Source organism: Pseudomyrmex gracilis, unplaced genomic scaffold, assembly GCF_002006095.1.
Source record: "Pseudomyrmex gracilis isolate BER0280 unplaced genomic scaffold, ASM200609v1 scaffold_63, whole genome shotgun sequence".
Classification (NCBI taxonomy): domain Eukaryota; kingdom Metazoa; phylum Arthropoda; class Insecta; order Hymenoptera; family Formicidae; genus Pseudomyrmex; species Pseudomyrmex gracilis.
Genome location: NW_018020647.1, coordinates 596487 through 621900, shown reverse-complemented (window position 1 = coordinate 621900; position 25414 = coordinate 596487). Strand labels below are relative to the sequence as shown.

General features: G+C 40.5%; 4 protein-coding genes across 4 annotated transcripts in view; 2 read left to right on the top strand and 2 right to left on the bottom strand.

The window, feature by feature from the left end:
• Nucleotides 1-50: 50 nt before the first annotated feature.
• LOC109854366 lies at nt 51-4850 on the bottom strand. Its single transcript, XM_020427394.1, has 10 exons — nt 4102-4850; nt 3087-3975; nt 2690-2938; nt 2354-2627; nt 1965-2242; nt 1728-1871; nt 1323-1566; nt 1066-1208; nt 851-986; nt 51-784 (listed from the first exon to the last, which is right to left on the bottom strand). Exons 2-10 carry the CDS (start codon nt 3972-3974, stop codon nt 603-605), a joined length of 2538 nt encoding a protein of 845 aa, XP_020282983.1. The 5' UTR covers nt 3975; nt 4102-4850; the 3' UTR covers nt 51-602.
• A 78-nt stretch (nt 4851-4928) lies between these two features.
• LOC109854370 (eukaryotic translation initiation factor 3 subunit K) lies at nt 4929-6066 on the top strand. Its single transcript, XM_020427400.1, has 4 exons — nt 4929-5073; nt 5265-5484; nt 5557-5776; nt 5859-6066. The coding sequence occupies exons 1-4, from the start codon at nt 5021-5023 to the stop codon at nt 6014-6016; spliced, it is 651 nt and encodes a 216-aa protein (XP_020282989.1). The 5' UTR covers nt 4929-5020; the 3' UTR covers nt 6017-6066.
• Nucleotides 6067-6097: 31 nt separating this feature from the next.
• LOC109854367 (pseudouridylate synthase 7 homolog) lies at nt 6098-9157 on the bottom strand. Its single transcript, XM_020427395.1, has 6 exons — nt 8738-9157; nt 8166-8654; nt 7558-8031; nt 6787-7456; nt 6555-6706; nt 6098-6482 (listed from the first exon to the last, which is right to left on the bottom strand). Exons 1-6 carry the CDS (start codon nt 8811-8813, stop codon nt 6181-6183), a joined length of 2163 nt encoding a protein of 720 aa, XP_020282984.1. The 5' UTR covers nt 8814-9157; the 3' UTR covers nt 6098-6180.
• Nucleotides 9158-19317: 10160 nt separating this feature from the next.
• Nucleotides 19318-25414, top strand: part of LOC109854314 — a 42197-nt gene continuing 36100 nt past the window's right edge. Inside the window, exon 1 of the mRNA XM_020427263.1 lies at nt 19318-20391. Coding sequence (XP_020282852.1) covers nt 20335-20391 — 57 coding nt within the window. The 5' untranslated portion in view covers nt 19318-20334. The remainder of the gene's footprint in view (nt 20392-25414) is intronic.

Sequence of the window (25414 nt, the reverse complement as noted above, 5' to 3'; positions counted from 1 at the left end):
AAAATATGTATTAAACATCTGTGCTTTCTCATGATGTAATTAAAAAGAATATATGTTTATAAGACGCTGCCGCATCTCTTAATTCGGTCGTTTTCTATCGATTAACCGTGAGTCGCAGTATCACGTTAAATCTGCATCATATAATCGTTTGGAAAGAAACAAATGTTAAAATATCTCAGTATCTTTAACCCGTGTCGCACGCTTGTTAACTCTTTTTAATAAATTTGTGTACAACTTCCTACTTGTTGTTACAAATAAAACTGTCAGCTGTTCTTTGTCTAAAACATACAACGTACAACTAGCAGCATACGACTGCTACTCGCGATAAAAATTAAACTTTCGTTTTTCTAGCTCAATATGATCAATGAATATAACTGTGTATAAAACAGAAATATTCTATTGAAATATATTTTAATCAATAATATTCTCTTTGAATACAAACGTGTTTTGTGTCAAAAATGTAAATTATTATCATGTTAGTTTACATAGTTAAACGAACTATGAGTAAGAACATTTGTGCAGATTTAATCTCTGCTAATAAAATTTATTGTAAATCAAATGGGCCAGTCCAGTGTGTGTTTATTGATTTTTGATCAGTAAGACTAGAGTAGTGGTAGTTGTTCCGCATGTAACAATTCGGTAGCTGCGGCAGAATCCGCACACATGACCAATGTAATGCCTGCTTGGTAAGACGCTGGAATACGAATGTGAGTCGCGCCGGTGGTTGTGCTATTAGGTTGTTGCCTCTGACTCATTTCCTCGCGTACCATATTTACAACTTGTCCTATTTCACGACGAGAACATATTAAAATATTTATTGCAATAAAAAATAGCACATAAAACAACTTACCAAGAACATTAAGTTTTCGCCACTTTTGATCCATTTTAGCAAGTGGCGTTAAGTCTGTATTCGCGTTCCAATGTGCGAGAACATCCGCTCTTCGTATCAACAGAATACTAGGACTGACCAACTGATGCCACACAAGCTGAAATTACATCATAAGAAAATTTGGATTTTTTAGCAAATACACGTAATGCATGTCTCAATTCGTTGATTGTACAAACCTGTTCGGATAAACATTCCAAGGGATTTGTTAGATATATGCCAGCCTGTCCCACACCGAATATCATTTGATGATGCCACGCATCTGGTATATCGTATCCTTCTCCACAATGTTGCAAATTCAATGTTGCAATTGGTGCAGCACCTGTCAAAACAAAATATTTCATACTCGCATACACACATTTTTTTTTATATTGATTACACATATATTTTGATGTTTATATTTTTAAATCTGAAATATATATCCATGAACTCTTACCTTTAGAAATCCAATAATGCAACCAGTGAGACAGCGACACTTTTCTTTCTGGATAAAATGCAAAGAACTTTGTTATAGCTGCGCCATTAGTAGAGAGAGATATTCCTCGTGCTATATCTTTGTGAGTTGCGCCTGCTAATGATCGACTGACAAGATATCTTGGTAGTGGTACACCTAATTCTCTCAACCTTGTATTCACACCCTTGACTAATACTTCCAAGGAAAATGATATATTTAAGGCCAACTAAAATAATATGTATGTATACATATATATATATATACACGATATGTGTATACATATACGTATATACACGAGTGCACAAACCAAATTTCCTGTGTTAAAGAAGAAATTCACTTATGCAATACTATATATTTCTACATATTAAATGATTTATTGTAATTTACCAAAGCATTAATCGCGGATGTAGCACCACAAGCAGATGTACCAATTTGCGTTATTTGTTTTACCGTGGCTTCTTGCTCAGTCCATAACATTACCTTTTCAACTGGCGATAATCCATCTAATCTTTCATTACACAGTTCACTTTCCTGTATTAATATTGTGCAAAAAATTAAATTATAATGGCATATTTTGTTTACTCTGTTAGTTTGGATAGTGTATATATATATATGTATATTAACCAGATTAGAATCACCACTTTGATTAAATGCAGCTTGCTTATTGAGCATTAACTTCTTAGCCATCATTCGATGGTAAAGCGTGGAACTGAGATTAACTCTCCTAGCATTTAAATTGGAATTGTCTGAGGCAGACGCTGTCGAGGGTTCAGCCCACAATTCAGAATCTGAATCTCTGTTATCACCAGGTGAAATGAGATCACCACTTGTATTGTGATAACTGTACGATTCTCGTAACGGACAACCTGTATTACGATATAACGTTGCACTGTCCCATCTTCCTGTAAATTTTACTTAATGTAATGTAGGTTCACAATGATATACATATATATATATATATATATATATAAAATTAAAATCTAAATATTGAAATAGTCATAATATTATCATACCGGTTCCGGTACTGGTATTAGGCATCCATGTAGTAGAATAAGTTGACTTTGCACTCTGCTCTAGTGCAGGCTGATTACTTGTGCATGGTTGGAAAGTAGTGTGATTAACATTCTGTGCACTTTGCTTTGAAGTTTGTGGCATAGTCACTAATCCTTGTCTGGATACAACTTTTCCACTGCTTAAATCGTTTAATACTGGATCTGGTTCTGTATTATCTAATACTATATTTTGTATGTCTTCATTTATAGAGGCTAAATCACTGTCTCCAGTATCCTGTAAAAAACAAAAAAATAAATTGCAATTTTGATTTTATCTCACATGACAAATAATCTTACCTGTTCGCAAGAAGGACCAGGATCAAAATCCATTTCCAGAAAATCCATCTCAGGACTCGATCTGCCACTGTGATTCTGTCCTTCCGCTTCATGATTTTCCGCATGGCCTTGATTCAGTTCGTGTTGTTGATCCAAATGACTTACATCACCATTTCCCTTATAAGTATAGATGCAATAGTCTTCTCCATCAGACATATCTCCTTCGTTTCCGGAACTAGAATCCATTCGTTCTACTTCTCTCTGTAAAGGCTAAACATAAAATTTGCACTTTGAGTACACATAGACACACACACACACACACACATGCACACCAGTGTGTTCATATGCATTTTACAATATGTACTGTACTTACATACTTACAGTATGCAATGTTAAAAATTTTATTATAGAATCTCACCCTCTGTAATCCACTGGGTCCAGCAGCTTCTCTGCTGCCATTTATATTAGGTCTTAAAAAACAACAAGTTCCCTGACTTGTTGAACCTATACTACCACCTATATTATTCAATACACGTTTAGATCCACAAGATTTTGTTATCCAAGAACAGTCAGCTTCCGGACTAGAATCTGAACTGCAAGAAACTTTAGGAGGACACTTTTCTATTACAGATGCATAATCCACATTGTTCTTCATATCAATGTCATCATTTGGTTTACTTGTTGGTAAATTAGGAGGAATTGAGGATGCATTTAATGGAGATATACTTGAATATAACTTAGCACCGGTAGAATTAGCTGCGGTAGAATTGAGTGCGGCCGACACTAAGTTGTGATTAAAATATGTGTTTGGTTGGGTAAACGACAAATTCAAGTGCATTTGAGACTTGGGCAGATTCAATGAACTTGCATTTATGACAGTCTTATGCTTCAATTGACACACAGAATTAGTGTTCACAGTCTGAGGTTTAATATTGGTGGTGTTTGTAAATACAGAAGATATGTTGGATGCAACTTGAGAAACATTCTGTTCTATGGAATTGGCACAATCAGATGTGGGAGATTGAACAGATTTGGTTCCATTGGAAAGCATGACAGCAGTCTTGGATGGTAATACAAGCTTCATGTTACTCTCATTGCTGTTGTTATTCAGCCTCAAGTGTTCCGTAGCTTTGTTCTCTAATTGTATTTTGGATGTCACAGCATCCTGATTATCCAAAGACTGATTATCATTCTTCAAAGCAAGGTCAACCTTTACCTCACCTTTATCCTGATTACTCCCATCGTTCTCTTTCGAATTCATATTACTTTCGATGATAAAACCAGAGATAACGGCGTTATATAGCATCCTAAAAAAATAAAAATACGCGCTAAATGTCGAGACAAAGTTAATTTTTCTGAACGAAGAAAAAATTTATTCGTCATATAAAAATTTTCTGATCAAATTTAAACCGCCAAATTATTGACGCGCTTACCATGAGTCACGACAGAAATTTACTCGTTGAGAGTCGAATAATGGGGGATACAATTAGCAAAGTAGCTTTGAAAAATGTGTTTCGTTGAGTCGCGCTCTAAGTCGTGCGGTTAGACGAAAATTTACATAAAAATTTTGTTCCGGCCGGAACTAAACTGAACGACGAATCAAAAAACCGCAATATACTCTTATGCAAGAGAAAGATTCGTTTCACGTCTTGTGAAAAAAATAAATTTCCCCGTCAAACGAAACTGTTGAAACACTTTACTAATATCTAACGCCTCGCATTAATACCGGAAGTCAGCTGATTGTCGGGGACGAGAATATAGTCGGCGTCAAAATGGTTGGACATTTTTTTTTTCTAGTGTTACTAAAAAGATTCTTGATATCTGATGTCGACGAGCAATAGAATTTATATTCGTTGTTTCTGAAGAAACATTGAGAAATATTCGTGTCGCGCCATCGAGCTCTATATTTGATATAACAAAGCCATTATTTCGCGATATTCAATGTCAGTGGTGAAAATCTATAATTGACGTCGTGTGAACTATAGATTTTCAATAATGGCGACGAACAATCGAAACGAAAAGGAACTCTTTTATCGGTAGTTCGTTCCTTATTCCCCTGAACTTATGTTACACTTCGTCCATTCGAAAAGAAAGATAATCCTTTATCAATTATCTTTTTGGAAAGAAAGAGAAAGAACAGCTGGTGCACGGGAGCAAAGGTCTGTTCTTCTTCGACTGCACTGAGACGGCACCAAGCTGCACTAGAATAATTATGAATACTGCTTCGAAGCATGCGTAGCGCGACTTGGATTCTATCTATATAAATTGTCAAAGTTATTGTGAACACGTTTCTCACTTAGCCAACAATAATTTGTTACATATTTGAAAGTTTTTACAAATTAAATACAAAAAATGGCTGAGGCAATGCGTCAAACTGTGGCCGGAATGCTGAAAGGCATCGAAAGGTATTGTGTTGTTATGTTTCTTAGACTTTTATGCCGTAAGTATTTTTTTCCAAAATCTGCGTAAAATATTTCTCGAAAAATGTGTCAAAGCAGAAGTTAAATTTGAGTTTTACAAGTTTATCTTTGTATTTACATCGTTAATTGAATATATTATTTATTTACAAGTGATTAAAATATATGTATTCTACCAGATACAATCCAGATAACCTCACAACTTTAGAAAAGTATGTGGAAATACAATCCAGAGAGAATGCGTACGATTTGGAAGCAAATTTAGCTGTTTTGAAGCTTTATCAGTTTAATCCTCATCGATTCAACATGGATATCACATGTCAGATATTGTTGAAAGCTCTAACTAATCTTCCACATACCGACTTTGTTCTGTGCAAATGTTTGCTCAGTGAAAAACTTGTGAGTACTCTTTACGTATTAAGTTACAGTGTCTTCTTGACAAATGCATTTAGACTCAATCAATTTTTATAGATGTCTGAAAGTCCTATTAATCAAATCATGTATATGGGAGATATCTTGGAACGATGTGATTTCCAACATTTTTGGGACAGAGTCTTGTCCATGTCCGAACTATGCGACAGGATTGTAGGTTTCCAGGATTCGATAAGAAAGTTTGTTTGTCATGTAGTAGGCATTACATTTCAAACTATAGAAAAAGGACTGCTGGCACAATTGCTTGGTGGTGTAGATGGTATACAAAGACAAATTTATATTTTGACAAAAAAATTCACATTTCTTGTGTAATGCTTCTCTTATAAGCAATCTTGTTGCAGATGCCACACTTAAACACTGGGTAAAAAAATATGGTTGGAAGGAAGACAGCAAATCAATCATCTTCATTGCTAATCAAGATGAGAACATTAAGACTAAAAATATTACTGAAAAGATTGATTTTGAAAATGTGGCTGGTTTAATGGCTGCTTGTCTGTAAAACAGCCGTTACATCATACTTTTTTAATAAATTAATTTTGATCAATTACACAGAGACTCTTCCAATATGTAACGTGTTAATTTTGACTTTCATACAGAAACACATGCATATATTGGCATAAACAGTTTTATTGCTTTTATAAAAATGATTTACATTTCATTTTGTCATATCTTAGAGATGCTTTCTTCTTCTATTTTCATCGTTTCGTCTTTGTTTACATCGGTAAGTTCTTCACAGATTTTGACATTACTTTTGTCAATATTACCTGTATCTTTATCTATCAACTCTCGACCATGTTCATCTTCGGCATTTACAGTAAGTTGTGAATTTTCTGCATCATGAGAAGCGGATAAAGCAGCTTGCGTTTCCGCTGAAGTGTCATTCTTCAAAATCTCACGCAAAGCCATGGTAGCGTAAGAACTGGACTTTAAACACATTTCTATGATAAGTGCTTTGTATTTTCCACCTAAAATAGCAGATATAAGTTACATAAATGAATAATTTTTGAATAATATGGAAATATATTAGAGGTTTTTACCAGGTTCGTCCTGTGGAGATGAGTGCTTCCTCATTTTGTCAATGTCTGGTAAAATGAGATTATCGTGTTTTTCTTTATGATGCATAATTTTCCAAGACAGATTTGTTGGAATTTCCAATATTTTTCTATAGACACCATTCAAACTGTATTTCCTTTAAAAAGAAAACAAGAAAAATTTATATGTAGCACATGTCACACACATGTTGTTGCTTTGGCAGATAGATATACTTACTTATTTTTTTGTTTAAGATCAGTAGTTAATCCATCTTTGGTTAAATATTCGTCATACCAAGCCTTAGCGTACGGTGGGTATGTAACTTTCCATCCAGGCAGGGGCATGACTACGTCGGTCAAAGTGTAATTTGGTAAATCCTCTTCCGTAAGAATTTTCACCACTGGGAAATCTTGATCCATATTTTCTTCGCTCACTTTATTCGTCGCCGTATCAATATTCTTCTCTTCCGTAGCGTCAGTCTCGCTTTTGTCGTCACTATTACTCGCGGAATAATCTGCGGTCTCGTTAATCGCATCTGTGCTTTCGTCAATTTCATTGTCCTGACAATTTTGTTTGTCATAAACTAAATCGCCTATTATCACATTTGTTCCGAATTGTTTTATTCTTCTCGACACGATGTGATTCCATATGTAACTTTGATAAGAATGGATATACATCAGTCGAATGTTTCGAGGAACAGAGTCGAGCGCGCCTAAAGGATTTTTCTCGCCCGATATTTGTAAACCTTTCAAAAGTCTAGCTTCAATCTTGTCGACTCTCTTGATCTTGGCGTAAGCGGCACGAGCGTCTTTAGTTTCAGCATAAATCTGTCTAGCTTCCGTTAATTCTTTATCTTGTTCTCCCGGACGTGGTTTGAGAATTAATTCAATTGCTTCGTGCCATTTACCTGTTTTGAGAGAAACAAAACGCGCGTGTGTGTGTGTGTGTGTACAAAACGACGTTTATATACATGCAATTAGTCTACAAAATCAAACAAGGATCAATTACCTTGAAGTAGACGTTTACCAATCTCATACGTAGGTATGGAAGCTATTGTGCCAAATCTTTGTAAACCGTAGTAATTCAGAAAGCCATTGTCACGCAGCGAAGTCATAGCGTGTTCAATCTCTTCGTCAGTTCCGCAAACATTTCTCAGTGCTATTCTAAATTGATTGCCACGCAGCATGCCTAATTTCAGGCTATCTTTAGCATATTTAAAATTTCCTACGTAAGCTCCGCGTATACTTTTACCCACTCTTAATATGTCACGTGGATCTATCTTTCTCAAGCTCACCCACTGGGTTGTCCATGCTCGGCGATCTTTCGTACCGGCGTAATTAAAATTGTCCGGTCGTATTCGCAAATTGACAGCCAGTTGATTCAAGGCGTCCATCGTATCCATATTTACTTTGTGCAATAAAAAGTAACAATATTCACCACTGCGTCTTTTCCAATCTATTCTGGTGTCCTTGCGCATTTGACCTGGATAAAATAGATAAAAATCAAAAACTACATGAATAACATAAATAAATATATATACAAGTAAAATACATTGCTTTGCAATGAAGTTTATAGTTTGCTATCTTCATCATATTTTACATTTATTCATTACTTACATTTAGTACTGGACATAATTGTAATAAATTTCTTATCATCTTTGTCCATTGTTTGACTAATGACACTTGCTAATTTCTTCGCAATTGTGTGAATAATTTTTCTTTTCTCCTTGTCGAGATTCGTCACGTCAATCTCCAAACTTGAAAAATTTTCTTCCTTCAAAGCTTGCAGTTTGTCCCATATTTCTGACGATATCGATGCTTTTAGATCGTCGATATTTTCATCATTTTCAGGCTCGCATGGGATATTTTGATGAGTCAATTTGGCTACTTGCTCATCAAGATCTATCTCGTTAACATGAAAATCGGTGTATCTTTCTTTGATTATCGCAGAAAAACCATTGTGCTTGCCAATGTATTCTGTAATTCCTATGTCGAATTCTTTTAGTCTATTGCCGATATCCAGATTCTTTTTTTTCACATATCCTACCTTCGATTGCTCAAATTTGCGTTTAAATCCCCTTTGGTCGTTGTTCCTTTGCCAACCATCTTAACAAGAGAAAAATTTTTTTAATGCCAAACTTTAAATAGAGAGAAAGAAAAAGAGGAAAAATAAGCGCAAACTTACTTACCTTTCCAATTTTTTCTCTTATTTCGAAATGTTTGTCTGGCAGAATATTTACTCGCAGCTGCATTGTTATCTGCCATTATGTATAATTTTGTATATATTTTAATATATAAATTTATTATGTCAAATATGATTGTGATATACTGATATATCTGTTAAACTAGAACGCACTAATATTTTATTATCTTTGAATACACTTTTTTGCGATTATGTTCAGTTGTAGTACAAATGTATATCACAAGTTACACATTTGTGTTCACATTCACGTATACGTTCGTGGAATACGTTGATACACGTGTGTCAAAGAGAAAAGCCTGCCATGTTTAGTCTGGTTCGGACCGTTGGGCGCCATCTGTCAATATAAACTTGAAATTATTTTATAGACATCCGGATCTCCCAATAATTCAACTCCGAGACCGGTCATCACTCTCCTCCATATTTCACCTTTCTCCTTTATTCCTATTCCGTGGTAAAGATCTAGCGCGCGCAATGCGTCGTGTGTTGGGATTTACTGTGCGCATGTGCGAAGTTGACAAGTGGGAGAGCAATTTTCTTGAAAAATGAGAAGTTGAATTATGACAGATACGGGGGTCACATTTCTTTTCGCAAAGAATCGTGCGCGATAGTGTTCCGCGTTGAATAATAACGCGTTTGTGACGAAGAAAAAGACAACAATGAAGCGTAGAGTGTAATTATGTAGATAAGTGCGTGGTGGTTATAAAAGAGTAAGAAAATATATAAAGATCGGATTTATTCAGAAATGTAGATTTTGCGCCTCCCTTTCAAAAGTGTCGTTGTAAAAATAATCCGCCAAAAACTTTGGCAATGAAAGAGGTAAGAAACTTTTCGAAAAATCTTTTATCTATTTTTTTTATATTTAGTTATATTTTATAAATATAACTAAATATGTACTAAGTTTTTTTTTGTTTTATAAATTTGCAGCAAAAAACAAAAATACACACTCAGACGTTTACTTGCGTTCGGAGTCAGATAAAAATGTTCGGCGAAAAGAAAAAAAAAAGATTCCGAGGGAGAGAAAATGCGAACGCGAGGGGGTTACATCCCACGACACGAGGGGATGGGAGGTGCGTTGTACGCGCGCATTACTACGTGCGTGCGCGGCGTAAGGGCGGCGTGGGGGAGGGGAGGACGCGCGCTGTCAGTTGAATACGAGCCACGGACGGGTGTGTGTCGCGTGCGATTTGACCGTCGCGGTTTCGCGTCAGGGGGAGGCGTAATCGCGACCTGTGTCGGTCGTAGCGTCGGTCGGCGCGTGATTTTAACCTACCCCGTTTTTTCAACACCCCGTTGGCCCGCGAGAAGTCGCGCGGAAGAATCAACGATTCGCGAGTGACACGGGCGGCTCTCGCCTTTCGTTTCGACGATCCACGATGCCCGGTTACTCGAGGCCCGCTCGAGTCGTCGCATTGTAAAACGCAATTGTGCATGTTGACAATCCGAGGGATCCCAGCAACGCGGGATGAGCGCCAGAGAAATCACCCTCTTCGGTGGATCCCCATGGGGTTTCCGCATGCACGGCGGGTGCGACACACATCATCCCTTGCGCATCTCTAGAGTGAGTATAAGCCTCTCGTAATATTTTCCTTCGCGGTTATTCACGCGATCACGTCACGCAAATTAGGTGTACGTGTATTAAAAAAAATTGTGCATATAGAAAAAGTAATGTTATTTATATCACATATTTTTTTTAAAAGATAAAATATATTTAAAGTATATTTCTCATTTGAAATATATTCAAAATAAATTTATATATTAATAAATATGTAGTTTTCTTTTCGCATTTAAATTTACACGTAATGTTTAATTAAAAAGAATTAATCAAATATTATATTTTGATAAAGAGAAAATTTATTAGAAATATTGCATTATCTCACAGAGAATGAGAAAGAGAGATCGAAATACTCTCTGTACGTAATATTAACCGTTATTAATAATAATGATAATTAACTTGCATTATTTGCATTAGTCATGCAATTTGGTCAAAGCTATGTGTATCGAGTAATAAAATAGTATACGAGTGATCGTACACAATTCATTTCTCCATTTCAAGTCTGTATATTTGATGAGGACGTGTCAGTGCGCAATTGTTAATTAATCGATAACCACATTGCACATGTACAACCTGATCCGATGCAATTATGATTACCGTTACACAGTAGTATTAATATGTTAGCAAACGATTTTAAATGCTCTTAAATTTCTATTGGATAGAGCAAAAGCGCTTATCTCGCGAAAGCGCCGTATACAATCAAAAAAAAAAAAAAAAAACAAACAAACAAACAACAAAAACAAAAGGAAAAAAACCTAGAATATCGAGGTTTTTCCTCGTGTATTATTATCGAATATTATTCCCATTTATCCGCGTCTCGGACTATACCGCTTATAATACACAAGTAAGCAGTGAGACAAGATAATCGCGTAACAGTGAAAAAAAGTCGCATCAATCTTCGCGTGTCTCTTATGTCGCGTAATAACGTACATGCACGTTGTATATAACTCTTGAACGCGTCACACCGGAATTTTCTTCGCAATCACTCCACCGTGTTTCTACTTTTCTTTCAGCTTCTCACAAAAACGATTGTTCCAATTTGAGAATTTCAGAATTGCGTCGTATTTTTGCACTCTTAATGCACAATTGGAGATTCCGCGCGCGGAATAAACGATTTCCTGTTTTTATCCGATGATGAGATTCGCGGGCATAAATTTATTCTCGACGTGTATATATATATATATATACATACGTATAAAACCGTATGCGTAATCACAAGATCTACATAGTTAACGATTTTTTTCGAAGCGATCGGCTACGATTTCAGACATTCGATTCGTTTCTCTCGAAGGTCGATGATATAACGTAAAATCCTTGACGTGACTTTCTTATCCCACTTTGATCGTGTCGTCGTGATGCCGACGAGAATCTCATTTTGCTTAGAACGACGGCATTCGGGTCGACCACGTGCTTAGAGTGTATTATAAAGATAACGCGAATTAACGATTGTATGTCGGATGCGCGGTCTGGGAGGACTTCTCTCCCTTTAATAAGAGAGAACGCGATCGATTCTTCTGCACGCGAGATTTGTTTGAGCGTCGTGCTAAAATGTCTACGGTTAAAATTGAAGCAATTTAAATATTTTAAATGTCTACTTCTCACACGCGCGCACACAAATATCTGCGATGTGATTTTCGATTGACGTTGATAATTTGGAAAGAGAGAGAGAGAGAGAGAGAGAAATATATCCGATTTAATTGCTCGAAAATGTGGAAGGAGAGTAGGAAACGCGATGTAAATTATATTCTAACGATCAGTCATACGTATGCGCGTATTTATCAATATTAATTTTATATTACGTAGCTGCAGTTGAGTAATCCGGCACAATTGCGCAACACAATTTGCGCGTATTATACGATTTTTATTATAAAATTGTATCGAACGTTTATATCTTCTCTCTCTCTCTTTTCTGGAATTATATTTTTATACACGCGGCTTACTCCGAACTACTCTTCGTTATTACGCGACACGTGATCCTGTATTATGCAACATAGGTGATGTTGTGACGCAGTAAATGATTCATAAATGTATTATACAAGCGCGCAAATTGCAACGCGAAATAGAAGCTTTGTTTGAATTGCATGTTATGCGCGTGACACGAATATAACATTTACAACGTGGACGAGAGAAATATATATATATATATGTACGCTTTGAACCGTGATGCGAACACGTTCTTTTGTGACAAACGCCGGGTCAAAGGTCGCGCGCGCGTAAAAAAAAAAAAAAAAAAAAATGCGACTCATTCGCTGTATATTCAATTCGGCGAGATGTAACTTCGCACTTTTCAGCAAATTCCGCTATTTTCTCCGACGCACACACACGCAAAATGTTTATATGAAATTTTTATCTCACAGGTCAAGAGAGAGATATTGTAATTATGTATTTAGAAGCACACACGTGCGCGTAACGCGCTGATTATTTTTGCATTTCAATTAATCGATCGAATAATTTTGTTAAAGCATTATTTATCTTGTAAATACAAAGATTACGTGCAAATTTACACGCTCGATACGAAAGTGTAAGAAAAAATTACTTACACATTATTGCTACTTAATATTTTATTTAAAATGTTAAATTTATCTTGTTAATAATAAAAAACAAACGCGAACGGATTTGTGCGCGCGTAGACGCGAACATTTGTACGTAAACGGATACCGCGATTTAAATTTGAGGCTCGGCATTTCGTGGAACGTGGGTTAAGTCACTTGCGAGACGAGAGCAAAACGAAACACAACGAAGTTCTTTCACATACGACCTATTTATGCGCTTATCAGTGCCGTCTATGCAGAAAATTATCCTCTCTCGAGCGAGCAGCACGTGTTCGGTATTAACGTTTCGTGTATTACCGCACGGTATTACATCCTATCGGTGTATATACACATACACACACACACACACAGTGTGTCGCGAGTCCAAGTCGATTTATCGACTCGTCGCGTTTCAAAATGACGTCACATATTGTTGTCACGGAAGCTACACGTCGACGCGGCGCTAGCTAAACCGCAAAAAAATCAGCGCCGGCTGAAGAAAAGACGTAACGAAGGAAGGCAAGTATTGCGTTTCATTGACATTGCTCGCATTTTTCAAGGTCGCGCTTCGTAGGCATATCAAAAACTGGCACACGCTTGTGAACAGACACACACTTGCGTGCGAACCTGTAACTCGAGAGCGTCTCGTCGCGATGCCGTCGCGACAATTAGCGCGACGGTTACACGCGCGGTTTTTTTCTTTTTTTTTTTGCGACCGCGAAAGGCGCGGCGACACACGCGCGGCACCGCGACTGCCGCGTTTAATGCCGGTCGACATTTTTCCCGAATGTTCGCCGAAGTGGAAGTTGTCGTCGAGAGCCGTCGTGTGGTTTTATCACTTCGACTCGCTTCTCCGCTCCGTTTTTTTTCACGCCAACGGTTTCTCTAATCTCTTTTACACGGACGAGCCGCTCGCTCTCTCTCTCTCTCTCTCTCTCGATCGCTGTAATCGCCGAAATAATAATAAGGAAGACGCGAGATAACGCGCGGGAATCATAAATTCAGTTCGAGATTTATTCCCGGCGAGAGAGAGAGATGGATCGTCTGTAACAGCAGAGAGAGGTGTCTGTTTTCTCCACCGCATTATCTTGTACTTTCTTGCTGTTTGCGATAGTTAAAATCGATGCGCGAGCACCGGAGAGCGATGGCGCAAAAAACGGCGCACAGAAAAAATCAAGCGAAAAAAAATAAAAAACAGGTCTAATAAGCAACACTTAGAGGAGAGCGCGAGTTGGAACTCTTTTCTCTCTGGAGGCTCTCTGTGTGCCAGTTTTCTAACTCTAACGTATGCTTTATGTGTTCGAACGGCCCCGATTATAAACGGGCAGCGATTTATGATGCGCTCATGAGCGCAAATGGATTAAAGGTTGCGTCCTGTTCCTGCGGCGGCTTTTGATTAACACGGTCACCCTGTTATCAAGCTCTCTCTCGCCCGAGAACTTATTAACAATCGCGCTTACGTATATAGTCTCTCTCTAATCATCATTGTCCGAGATCCGCTTCACTTGCGTTATATGTATATGTGCTTTTCGTAATCGACGTGTGTGCACGCGGTCTATTTATCGCGCCCGACGAATTTGTCCGACGCGTACACGTTTATCGTTCGCTCGTGATTAAAGGGCGAGATGACGAAGAGATGCCGTTTCTGGAACGCGGGTTTCGGAACCCCGCGAGAAATTTACGACGAACGCGCGCCGTTAAATCCGGCGTTATAAATGTTAAATAAGGAGCCAGGAGCGACACGAGGACTAAAGTTCCACTTTAAAAGGCCGCCGGTACCTGCAAACGTACGTACTGGCCGCGTTCCAGAATTCTACTCTACGTCGCGATGTGTTTCGTCGTTTTAATGCTCGCGCAGACGACGCGTACACGTATATATACGTATTTCGTGCGCAACCTCCTCTCCGTCAGACATTTTTCCGGTTTTTCCATCTAAACCGGGGAACCGATCGCGCGCTATCGGTCTCTCGCGCACGCGAGACTCTCCGCTAGGGAGTCGCTGTGTCCTCGCCGAGAAAATTAGATTTCCTCGCCGGAAGAATTAAGTTTACATAATGTCGCGTATCTACAAAGTGCAGAATCTCTTCTCTCTCTTTTTTTTTTTTTTTGTTTCCTCGGAGAGAAAAAGTGAAACTGCACACAACACTGAAGTTTATAGAAAACGCGAATTATAATTTGTGCGCGTGATTCTCTTTCTCTCCGATTGCCCGTGACTTCGAGAGCGCGTTTGAAAATTCTCTTTTACGACGAGGTCTCTCGCTTGGACGTATCGAATTCGCGTAAATAATCGGCGGCGCGAATGGAACAACTTATCGTCTATGTTGAGCGATGACGGTGGTGGTTATGATCCAACGAAAATAGACACGACGACTGACGTTTCTCGCGTGGTTCTCGCACCACCACCGCGATACCGTCATATTGTTCGGTATCCTCGTGCAACTCCTTCGAGTCAAATCGCGCTCGTTTGCGAACGCTCTGGCAACGCGGACATTATTATAAGAGCAAACAAATTATCCGAGACGTATATACCTTGTTACCACGCTGCTTCTCCGACGCGTTGTACTCGAGGATGAATCCCGTGGATCGATTTACACGCCGCGGCGTTGCTTCTCGAATAAAAAAAAAAAAAAAAAAACTATGAACGAACAAAAAACATACCCTTTTTTTTTTCAATCTTGTAAAACTTTCTTTCGCACGCGCGCGTACACGAACGTAGAGAATAGATTAAATATTGAAATATACCGCTATCTTGTGAAGTTTCTATTCGGCGCCCGCCTGACGTGGAAATGCATTTGCGCGCACGCGAGAGAGCGGGAGAAATCCGACGTGTATGTTTTTTTTTTTTTCTTTTTTTCTTCTGTCGCATTAAGAATAAATATCTATTACCGGTGTGTAAAATGTTAGCTCGCGTTTCACATCCGTTTATGTGGTGGTTGAACGATCCCCGGCTTGACATCTCTTCAGAAGCACGCGGTGGGATAACACATTATAGGCGGAGCGCGCGCACACGAGAGGTCAAGTGTTAAGAAGCTCAATGCGATTTTTCCAACGCGCGCGCGCACACACAGACATGTGTCTCTCGTTTAAGCCGTTATCGTGCATTAGAAACTAAATGACGACGGTCGAGAGAAGAGAAAGAGAAAGGGGGGGGGGGAAGACAGCTGCGCGAGCCTTCCTCCCGTCGGTATCAATTTGGTGTTAGTTCGCCTTTTGACCCCGGGGCAAACGGCCATTAATTCACACTTATCTCTTCTTGCACATCCGCGTGCGCATTCGCTCGCTCGCGCGCGCGGTGACTTTCGTCAGTTCTCGCGTACGGGTTCGGTTACCGAACCCGTAAGTTAGCGCCCCTTCGATGATTGGCACTTATCGATACTTTTTTTTTTCTATGGTTCAACTTTTTGCCTGACGTTATATATACACTATATTAGTTAATTTGTTTTTTAGTTGATTAGCATTCTTGGAAAAAAAAAAAATAGGTCTTTTGTCAATCGTCGAGTGTTTCTACCTTAACAATGTTTTCGCATTCTCTCGAGCCCCCCTTATTAGATTTCCGATATACTTCACTCCCCATCCGCGAAGCACGGATGCAAATTGGCAATGTGTTTCGGATGCCAAGGCCGGTAAAAATAGATATTCGACCGCGACCCAAGTATGCGTGTTAGTTCAATGAGTTCGATTATATACGTGCCTGCTATTTGGAGGAATTTCAAACGCGCGCGTGCGAGTCGATCGCTTTGCGAATCGGATTTCTCTTCGGATTCGCGAGAATCAATTTTGGCGTGTCGACTTGAATTATACAGTTTTAATCGAAATTGGTTAAATAAATAAAATTTGATAATGTACATAATCGGAAATAAAACGGCTATACATAATTTTCGCGCGGGAAATATACTGCGCGATCGCGCGAATTAATAACCGCGTGTTTGTATTAATTGTTAAACGTAAATTATTTCAATGTGCGTTTGTTGTTCGTGCGTGCAGAGAACACACAGATGAAACATCTCGTGTGATTTGTTCGTATTCGGTGAATCGTTGCGCTCGAAGGGATTTAAAGCAAAATTCTAAATTGCCGCATTTAAACTTCGTCATGAATAATCCTAGTATCGCGTTATTTACGTAAATAATTTCCGTGATTTAAACTGCAGGCAGAAGAGCTCGCTCCGCAACCGAGCGCTAAAGCTCGGTTTGTTATTGTAAGCCGCAGACGTGAAAGCCGCTGCTGCAAACAAAATGTTAACAGGCAATAAGTAACGCATCTCGACGCGGAACATGACATTAATAGAAACTTGTAACTCGGTCCAAGCGATCTCGCGCGCCGCGAATACGCGAAAACAACGATGTTGCCATTAATATACTTTTGAAGAGAAAGAAAGACCGCGAGGGAACACGAGGTGGAGTCGTCGCGCGCGCTTTAACTCCTTTCCGCCGGTAAAAGTAATCGATCGCCGCCACCGCCGCCGCCGCCGCCGCCTGCAGACTCGCGCAGCGCGCTTGCAGCCCTGCACGCCGGGCTGCATAAGAGTAGGCGGCGGCGGCGGCTCGTCGTTTTGCTACGCCAATGGTTGCGACGGCGGCTGGAGATACACCTCAATATCGTGTATCGATACATATACGATCCTTGTTTTTTTCTGATATTGAATATCATTAGTATCTTTTATCTATAAATAATTTTATCTATAAATAAATACCTGAAAAAAAAAACAGAGTATACACGGCGGTTTGAATTGTGCAATGTTATTGCGTCGTATGCACGTTGTGTTTTGGCTGCTGTTACATAAACAGACATTTGATAATTATTGAAGAGAAAGAGTTTTTTTTTTTTTGATAACAGAACAATATGGCGCGATAACGGTTATCTCGACGAAGATATCTCGACGATTTGCCGAACCGAACTGATGGCATTTCTAGTGCAGAAACCACTGCTGCCCCTTCCACGGCTTTAATATAAACTACACGTTGCATCTGATTGCAAGCGCAAGTTCGTGATGTCCGACCACCGAATTTACATGCGCTTGTGTGGAATAGGAATAAATACCGAACCACCTGGTTCGCGTCTAATGAATAATGTACAGCGCAATTCCGATAACACCTTTGTGTTTCTATCGCTATGAAACTGCGATAACGGACAAGGTCGGACAAATATATTGCCGTGACAGCAATTATGATAGTCCACGCGATCCCGGGAATACTTATCATAGAAAACTTTCCGAGTGCGCCAGGTATATTGTGTTTTTATCAAGAATCTCGCGCGGTATTTGTTGCGTTTTTTTTTTCTTTTTGATCGCTCGTGTTCGCGTCACACAACGTGAAAAATGATTCGTCGAATTTTTTTCAAGACGATTTTCAAGACGCGATTCAAGTTCGTGAGTTGTACGTCAGCGTATTCGGGTCACTGGTTTAAGGATGAAGATCCTTTTTGGCGTAATCCCAGAACTCTCGCGCGCGCGCGAGAAAGAAAGAGAGAGAGAGAGAGAAAGAAAGAAATTGTGAGGGTCAGCCACCTCGTGACTCGCGTCGTCATAGCCGCGCGTTTCCACGCGCGAAGGCGNAGAAAGAGAGAGAGAGAGAGAAAGAAAGAAATTGTGAGGGTCAGCCACCTCGTGACTCGCGTCGTCATAGCCGCGCGTTTCCACGCGCGAAGGCGAAGGGCCTCTGAATGGGCGAGGAGCAAACGGCCGCTAATAGCATTTTGACGAGCCACTCGTAGCAACATACGACCCCGGTGGTGTATGATGACGGTTGTGTCTGGCGCGCGCGCGCGCGTTGTGCGGGTGCAAGAGAGAGACTCCGCGATTGTGTTCCGACTCTTAGTTTATTAGTCATTCCGACATGCGAAGAAGAGAGAGAGAGAGAGAGAGAGAAAGAGAGAGTGAGAGAGAGAGAGAGTGACTTACGTCTGCACTCTCTCCCTGTTGACGTTGCCCTCTGCATCGAAGTGAGCGTTCCTCGCCCCGTTCCCAGCGCTCACTTACGCCCGCATAACACAGTCCCGATGTATGAGAGGCTACGCCTCTCTGCATCCTTGTCGTCGTCTACTCTCGATACTTATCGTCGTAGAACGAGTTAGTGGTCAGGACCGTGTTCGGGCTTCGGGAGACCCCGAAAGCGATAGAGAACAGGGCAGGAAAATCTTGTCGCATTCGTGCGACTCCTATCCAATATCTCGTCTACTTTCTGATACCGCAACAATATTTGATTTTTTTCTCTCTCTCTCTCTTTCTCTTTCGTAATATTTTTGTTACAATTATAATCAAAATATTTTGACTCGGTAATATTAAACTATGTTTTTTCTCAGATTTTTGATGACTTTATATAATAAAAATATATCTATTTTATATAAAAAAAATAAAAAGAAAACTGTCGCAGCGTAGAGCGTGTTAATGCGTGTTTTTTTTCCGGCGCATTCTATTTCTTCTTCGGGCTCCTCGATGGAGCCTCACAGTCTCACGGACCTGAGAGGGTCCCATATGCCTTCGCCGCGTTGAAGTGGCCGCGTCGTCGTTTCTTGGGCCAGTGGTAGCGGTTCCTCGTCCGCGTACGATCGAGAGACGCGCTCCGATCGCCGCGCTTTCGGAGCGCACGTGTTTTCCACGATTCGCGAACAATCGAATCGAATCGAATCGCGTTTATCGCGTTTATCGCGACGTTTCACGCGTCCCCCCGTGATCCGTATCTCGGTCTAATGGACTTTTAATTTAAACCGCTGTCGATATCGCGAATAAAACGGAAATGGCGAATTGACGTCTTATCGAATTTGCGTCGTTGCCAATCAATGACAAAATGTTGACTGATAACAAGTTTGAGACAAAATGTTCGATGAATATCGACAAATAGTTTCGGAACGCGTAGAGAGACGTGTTATTGTGAGTCATCGATGGTGCAAGACTCTTGGTAGCGGCGCTTTTTTTTCTTTTAGCGCGAAAAAAACAGAGAAAGCTCCGAGCCGGAGAGCGTGAGAGATACCAGTGAACGGCGGTTAGTTTTACTGCCTCGTAACTGCGCGGGAAAACATCGCGGGTGTTCGAGAAACGCGGAAGTTCCTCGCCCGATCGTGGAATTTCAAGGTGTGAATACGTATCTATTCGAAATAGGAGACGCGCGGTTGACAAATGTGTCAAATCTCTTTGACGTTTGTCTGACGTTGTAAAAATAAAAGCGAGATGTAATTTTGAGATGTGAGAGACCGCGCAAAAACGCGTACGGAGATCAAAACCAACGCGAGAGACACGCGAGAGTAAAGAGGAAACGAGAACGTGACACAAGTTCGCTCAAGTTTGTCTCAAACTTTCTTCTCGCGCGCGCGCGCGAAACTGCGGTGTGTTGTAAGCGAAATTACATCCGGCGAATCGAAGACGATTGCGCGCAATGACGATGATTTAAAAGGAAAAGTGCGCGGCGTGTTTGCGGATCAAGTGCCGTTGTCGCGAAGTACACGTGGCTTGCGAGCAACGACAGAAAGAGAGAGAATTCGAGAAAAAAAAAATCCTTTCACACACAATGGTTCACACGAGTTACGCGCAGTGGGCCTGTCTGCCGAGCACGTACCGGAAAAAGGTTTGTAACATTCATTCCGCATTCGATCTATGGTGCGACGCGGTCTTTAAGGAGGAGACTCGCAAACGAAAATAAATCAAACGCGCTTATTTCGCTAGCGAGTAAAAGCAACTTAGATTAAGCGGTGGATTCTTCCGTTGACAGTTTCTTAAACATTTTTCAGATATACATTTGAGAAAATCTGTGTGTGTGTGTGTGTGTTACAGTTATATAAAATTTACATTTATCTTTCTCCGACTTGTTCATTTTTTTTTCTTATCTCCAGAGACACTTTTCTGATTTTGAACGTCAGGTATGACAAAAACCTTCGTGAACTTGGGCGCGAGACCCTATCTCGCGTCTCCCTTGACTCCGGTTTTCACTCGGAGTGCGTAATTCCAACTAAGATTCGTCAGCCACTGGGAACGTCACGTTCTTTCGCGAGATGTGTCCCGTAACAATCGTATCTTTTAAACGAGTTCTCGAGGTTTTTAATTGCGAGTGAATGCCGAAGAGAGAGAAAGAGAGAGAGAAAGAGGGAGAAAGAGAAAGAGCTGAATCCTTCTCTTTCAATCGAGTCGTAGCTCGCGGCGCTTACGCGGCGGAAAACAGACGCTGGTATTTATGAGTGGGCAAGCGGGATATAATCATCCAGTGTGCAGTCGCAAAAAAAAAAAAGAAGATGGATCCCTGGAGTTGACGATTCGCAGACGCCCGAGATTAGCGACGATGTTCTCGAAAATTAAATGTTACGTTATTTAATTTATCCGTCTCGACCGCGGAGAAAAAAACAACGCGAAATTGTACGAGAGGAATATTAAGACGTTATAAACAGGCGAATATATATATATATATATACAGTTAAATATTACATTTAGATTTCTTTTGCAGAAGTAGCGGATCGTTACACCGCTCTTTACTCCGGAATAGATTGTCGCGGGAGTGTAACTCGGCAAACATTTGCTCTCTCATATACGCGCGCGCATCCACACACACATACACACACACATAGGGGAAAAATATTGATCGAGAACCTCCGACGCGAGTCTGCTCGTAAAAACTTCATTCGCTTATTGTGATCTCCCGAGAGTGCTTCTCTTTAAAATCGCGCGGTGTTATGTCTCGCGACTTCTAACGTAAGCAGAATGCGGCGGAATGCAATTCCGAGTGTTTTCAAACGATTCGGAGGGACACAAAAAAAAAAGTGAGACATTTCTTTGTTAAGACATTTCTTTGCAAAGAAGCGAAGAAAAATTGTAATTAAAATACGAATGAAATGAGATATATATATATATAATCAACCTTTTTGCGCGAGTATAACAATAATAGAATTGTGAAATAGAAATAAATAAATATTAATAAAAAATACAAATACATGTATATTTATAATTCACGCGTTATATATATATTTTTATATATTTTATATATATATATATATTTTGTTAGATGCACGTTCGAAGAGTCGTCTCGAATTAATCGAAGGAAAATTGTTTCGCTCGACGGAGCACTGAACTTGATGTGTCGAACAGTGGTGTCGTATTGTTAATAAAAATGCGCTCTCGATTCCATATGTGCCTTTTATATAAATAGCTCGCCTTCATGAAAGCTGCCTCTTTAGCACAGTTCGCCGCTCGATACGTCAATATATCGGCGCAACGTTTGCGGTCCTTGGTGGAACACTCGCGTCGCGTGTTCGTCCGACGTTATTACCCGGACGAATTGATCTTTTACTCGCTCTAACAACCGCCATTATTCCCCCCGATCTTCTCCCATCACCTCCCTCCGCTCTGTGTGGGGTTTGCAATAATCGCGAGAAGAAGAGCGGAAGATGAGAGACAAACGGACGTTTCTTCTCGCATGTCAGCGGCAACACGGACCAGTTCAGTGAAAGTCACGTCGCTGCTGATTGCGGTTCTTGTTCTCGGCGGTCCACGTGAGTCTCTAATTGCATTACGCGTGTACGCGCGTTGTAACTATTAGAAGAGCGCCAAGAGTTACGTCAAGATGTAACGCAATTTTCTTTCGCCAACGAAAATGTTGTTGTTGCGCAATCGATGAGACAGTTCGATCAATTTTCTTCGAGAGATCGATAAAATTTTAGGAAATTTCTCGAAGAAAGATATTAAAATATTATTGTGTTCTTGTGTGTGTGTGTGTGTTTTTTTTAAAATACCTCTTGTAATTTCGAAATTACGAAGAGTGTCGGTATGTTACACGTCCATCGACGTTTACATCGGCGCGTAAGAGAAGCCGCGCAGGTTTTAAAGCGAGTTTTGAATCACCGTGGAACTATGGCGTGTGTATCAGAAAACTCCGGAGATGACGAGCGGTATTTGAACTCTGACCACCCAGGTTGGAGTCGGAGCTGTTATCCGCTACATCAGGGGTTCTCAAATCGCGGGGCATTCTGTTGAAAAAGCAACGGACGCGATATTTCTTTCTATTCGGTTAGAGAACACTTGAGAAATCAAAGAAGTCGCGAACGATTTATTCATTTTTTTGTCATCGTGCACGGATCGCGGAGATCAAGAAGAGAAGCGGCAAATGAGCGGGATCATTGATTTTGGATTCAAGAGTATGAACATATACATATCTCTTATTTTGCACTTTGATGACATCGAAGAGGAAGAGTATCTCTTTACATTTAGTTATTATCACGCATCAAGATTCCAGTCACCGCTGCTTGGCTCCTCTTTTTGTCGGAAGAAGCTGCGCCGTAGCCGACACCGCCGACGCGGCTCAAGTAGGCTTCTTTAGAGAAGCAGACGAGAGTCACAAGACACAAGGGAGATGTGCGCGCAAGAAGCAGAGTTGGGGTGGTAACCAACGCTTCTCGGTTTGTGATTAACGTCGTAACAAGACCGTCGATTGCGCGGTTAATTAATTCCTCGCGCGACGGCCGCCGAAAGCAGTCGAAAACACGCGCGATGTGAAATTTTTCTTACGGCGCATCTTGAAACAAATGAGTATTTTATTTTAGCAGCTTACGAATAGTTTTAAAACACGTAACAAAATCGTTTGCTCTTTTGTCTACCGATAAATATTTTGAAAAGAACTTGAGTCATTGGTGCGGCACTGATAACATTTCGAAGATTAGATTCGGCGCGAAGGCTCTTACGTTATTTGTCGCTCGGGAATTTCAAAAGGTTAAGGCCCCGGAGTACGGAGAATGTTACGTGTTTATTGGCATTGACCTCCAGAGGTCAATGTTAAAAACTGTATCTATTGCTGCGCCTCTCGCGGGCGCACCCACGCGTCGAATAACGTCAGGTGAGTAGTCGGTTCGTCTCATCTCGTACGCGTGTCGCGTCGTTGACCCTAAATTCTCGCGTTATTCTTTGTACGCGCGTTACACGTACGGGAATAGAGGAGGTGAATGTCGCGCGAAACACTCGCCGCAATCAAAAGTCGCAGATTGTTATCAGCGTTATAGCGATCGAGGTCGCCGTCGCATTCGTGCACGCGTGCACGGATCCACCGATCGGATATCGGCGAAGTGAATACACGCCGCGCGATACGCAATCGCGAGATATAAATGTATACGCATGCGATAACTAATGCGGGAAGTGTCACACGCGCGTACGTGAAGTGGAACGCAAGCGGGCTCGTTTTGCACGCGCACGTGCGACGTGTAACGGAAATGTAAGAAGGCCTCGGTATTATAAGGAACCGCGGACTCGTATTGTGTGTCGCTTGAAAAATAATCAACCATAGTCGGCTTAAAACAGTATGTGTGTATGTATGTGTGTGTGTGTGTACTCATGTTTTCCGATAAAAATACAGGTTTGATCTTTAAAAATAAAAGAATTAAATTACTGTACGTTGTTTTTTCACCTTTGTAAACCTTTATAAAAACTTTTATTATCTTAAATTACCTGCACTTGAGACTTGTGTGTACTTGATGAGAATGCACATGCGCTTGTGTGTACAAGTCTCTGATGCGCGCAATGACGCGAGATTACGTCGTGCCGAACTAAACATGAGGAAGCCTGAGGAGCCTCGGGGCGGGGGAGAGGGAGGTTAGGGGAGCGTGGGATGGACCAAGATCAAGACGAGAAGTGCGAGATAGAGACGAACGAGACTGTGTGTAACACAAGTGCGACGCAGAGATACAGAGAGAAGAAAGAGAGAGGGAACGCGATCGAGATCCCGATTCTAATATTGTCCTAGGCATTGGCCGGTCTTCCTCTCTCAGTGAACCGACCGGACTCGACGCCATCAGCCACACAAAATACACGCTTCGTTACAACTTTTTTTTTTTTTTTCTTCCCTTCCGGACACAAACGAGTGGCTCTATAGAGTTCGCGATAGAGCTCGCGTGGTTGTTGTCGCGAGCAAAAGTTTGCACGCGAAAGTGAGAAGAGAAGATATCGGACGGTTGTGCGACGCGGTTGTGACGACTGGCGTTGCGACGCTCTCTGAAAAGCGAGATTGGACGTTGGTACTAACACGGCGGGGCCGGGAAAGCTCCGGTGGAAAATCAATGGAGTAAAAACGTCCAGGAGAAAATACACGGTGAGTGGCGGACGGGCTACCGAGCGCGCAAAGGCGGAATCCGCGAAATAGTCGCTGCGGAGATCGGATTCATGATATATTTTAGCAGAGAGTAAGAGAGAGAGAGAGAGAGAGAGAAAGAGAAAGAGAGAAAGAAAATGAACGGATATTATGAAATATCAAGAGAGACATGGACGTTAAAATTTGTCGCTATATTAGTTCGAGGTGAGTACGTGACCGTGTAGAAAAAATTGACATTTAATCCAATTAACTTTAATAACTTTTCTCGATCTCTTCTTAGAAAGTCAATTATTCTATATTGAAGTATGTCAAAGCATATTAAATTAACTCGAGTTATTAAAAGCAATCAATTATGTCTTCGTACACGTTGTTCGAAAGATCATCAAAATTGAAACAATTGTTTGTAGTTAAACGAGTAAAATATCGATGTAATATTTAACTACAAAAAAACAAATGTCTATTCAAAACGATTGTTACTTCAAAATAACGTCTAGGTCTGTTTTTTTGATTATTATCAAATTGTATATAT

Excerpts from the sequence above, each read along its gene's own strand:
- LOC109854366 (XM_020427394.1), bottom strand. The coding sequence starts at position 3,974 with ATGCTATATAACGCCGTTATCTCTGGTTTTATCATCGAAAGTAATATG. Across the intron at positions 1,567-1,727 it reads CATCCGCGATTAATGCTTTG|TTGGCCTTAAATATATCATT; the intron begins GTAAATTACAAT and ends ATATTATTTTAG. Across the intron at positions 987-1,065 it reads TGGAATGTTTATCCGAACAG|CTTGTGTGGCATCAGTTGGT; the intron begins GTTTGTACAATC and ends ATGTAATTTCAG.
- LOC109854370 (XM_020427400.1), top strand. The coding sequence starts at position 5,021 with ATGGCTGAGGCAATGCGTCAAACTGTGGCCGGAATGCTGAAAGGCATC. Across the intron at positions 5,074-5,264 it reads ATGCTGAAAGGCATCGAAAG|ATACAATCCAGATAACCTCA; the intron begins GTATTGTGTTGT and ends GTATTCTACCAG. Across the intron at positions 5,777-5,858 it reads ATTGCTTGGTGGTGTAGATG|ATGCCACACTTAAACACTGG; the intron begins GTATACAAAGAC and ends ATCTTGTTGCAG.
- LOC109854367 (XM_020427395.1), bottom strand. The coding sequence starts at position 8,813 with ATGGCAGATAACAATGCAGCTGCGAGTAAATATTCTGCCAGACAAACA. Across the intron at positions 6,707-6,786 it reads GATCTTAAACAAAAAAATAA|GAAATACAGTTTGAATGGTG; the intron begins GTAAGTATATCT and ends TTCTTTTTAAAG. Across the intron at positions 6,483-6,554 it reads ATCTCCACAGGACGAACCTG|GTGGAAAATACAAAGCACTT; the intron begins GTAAAAACCTCT and ends CTGCTATTTTAG.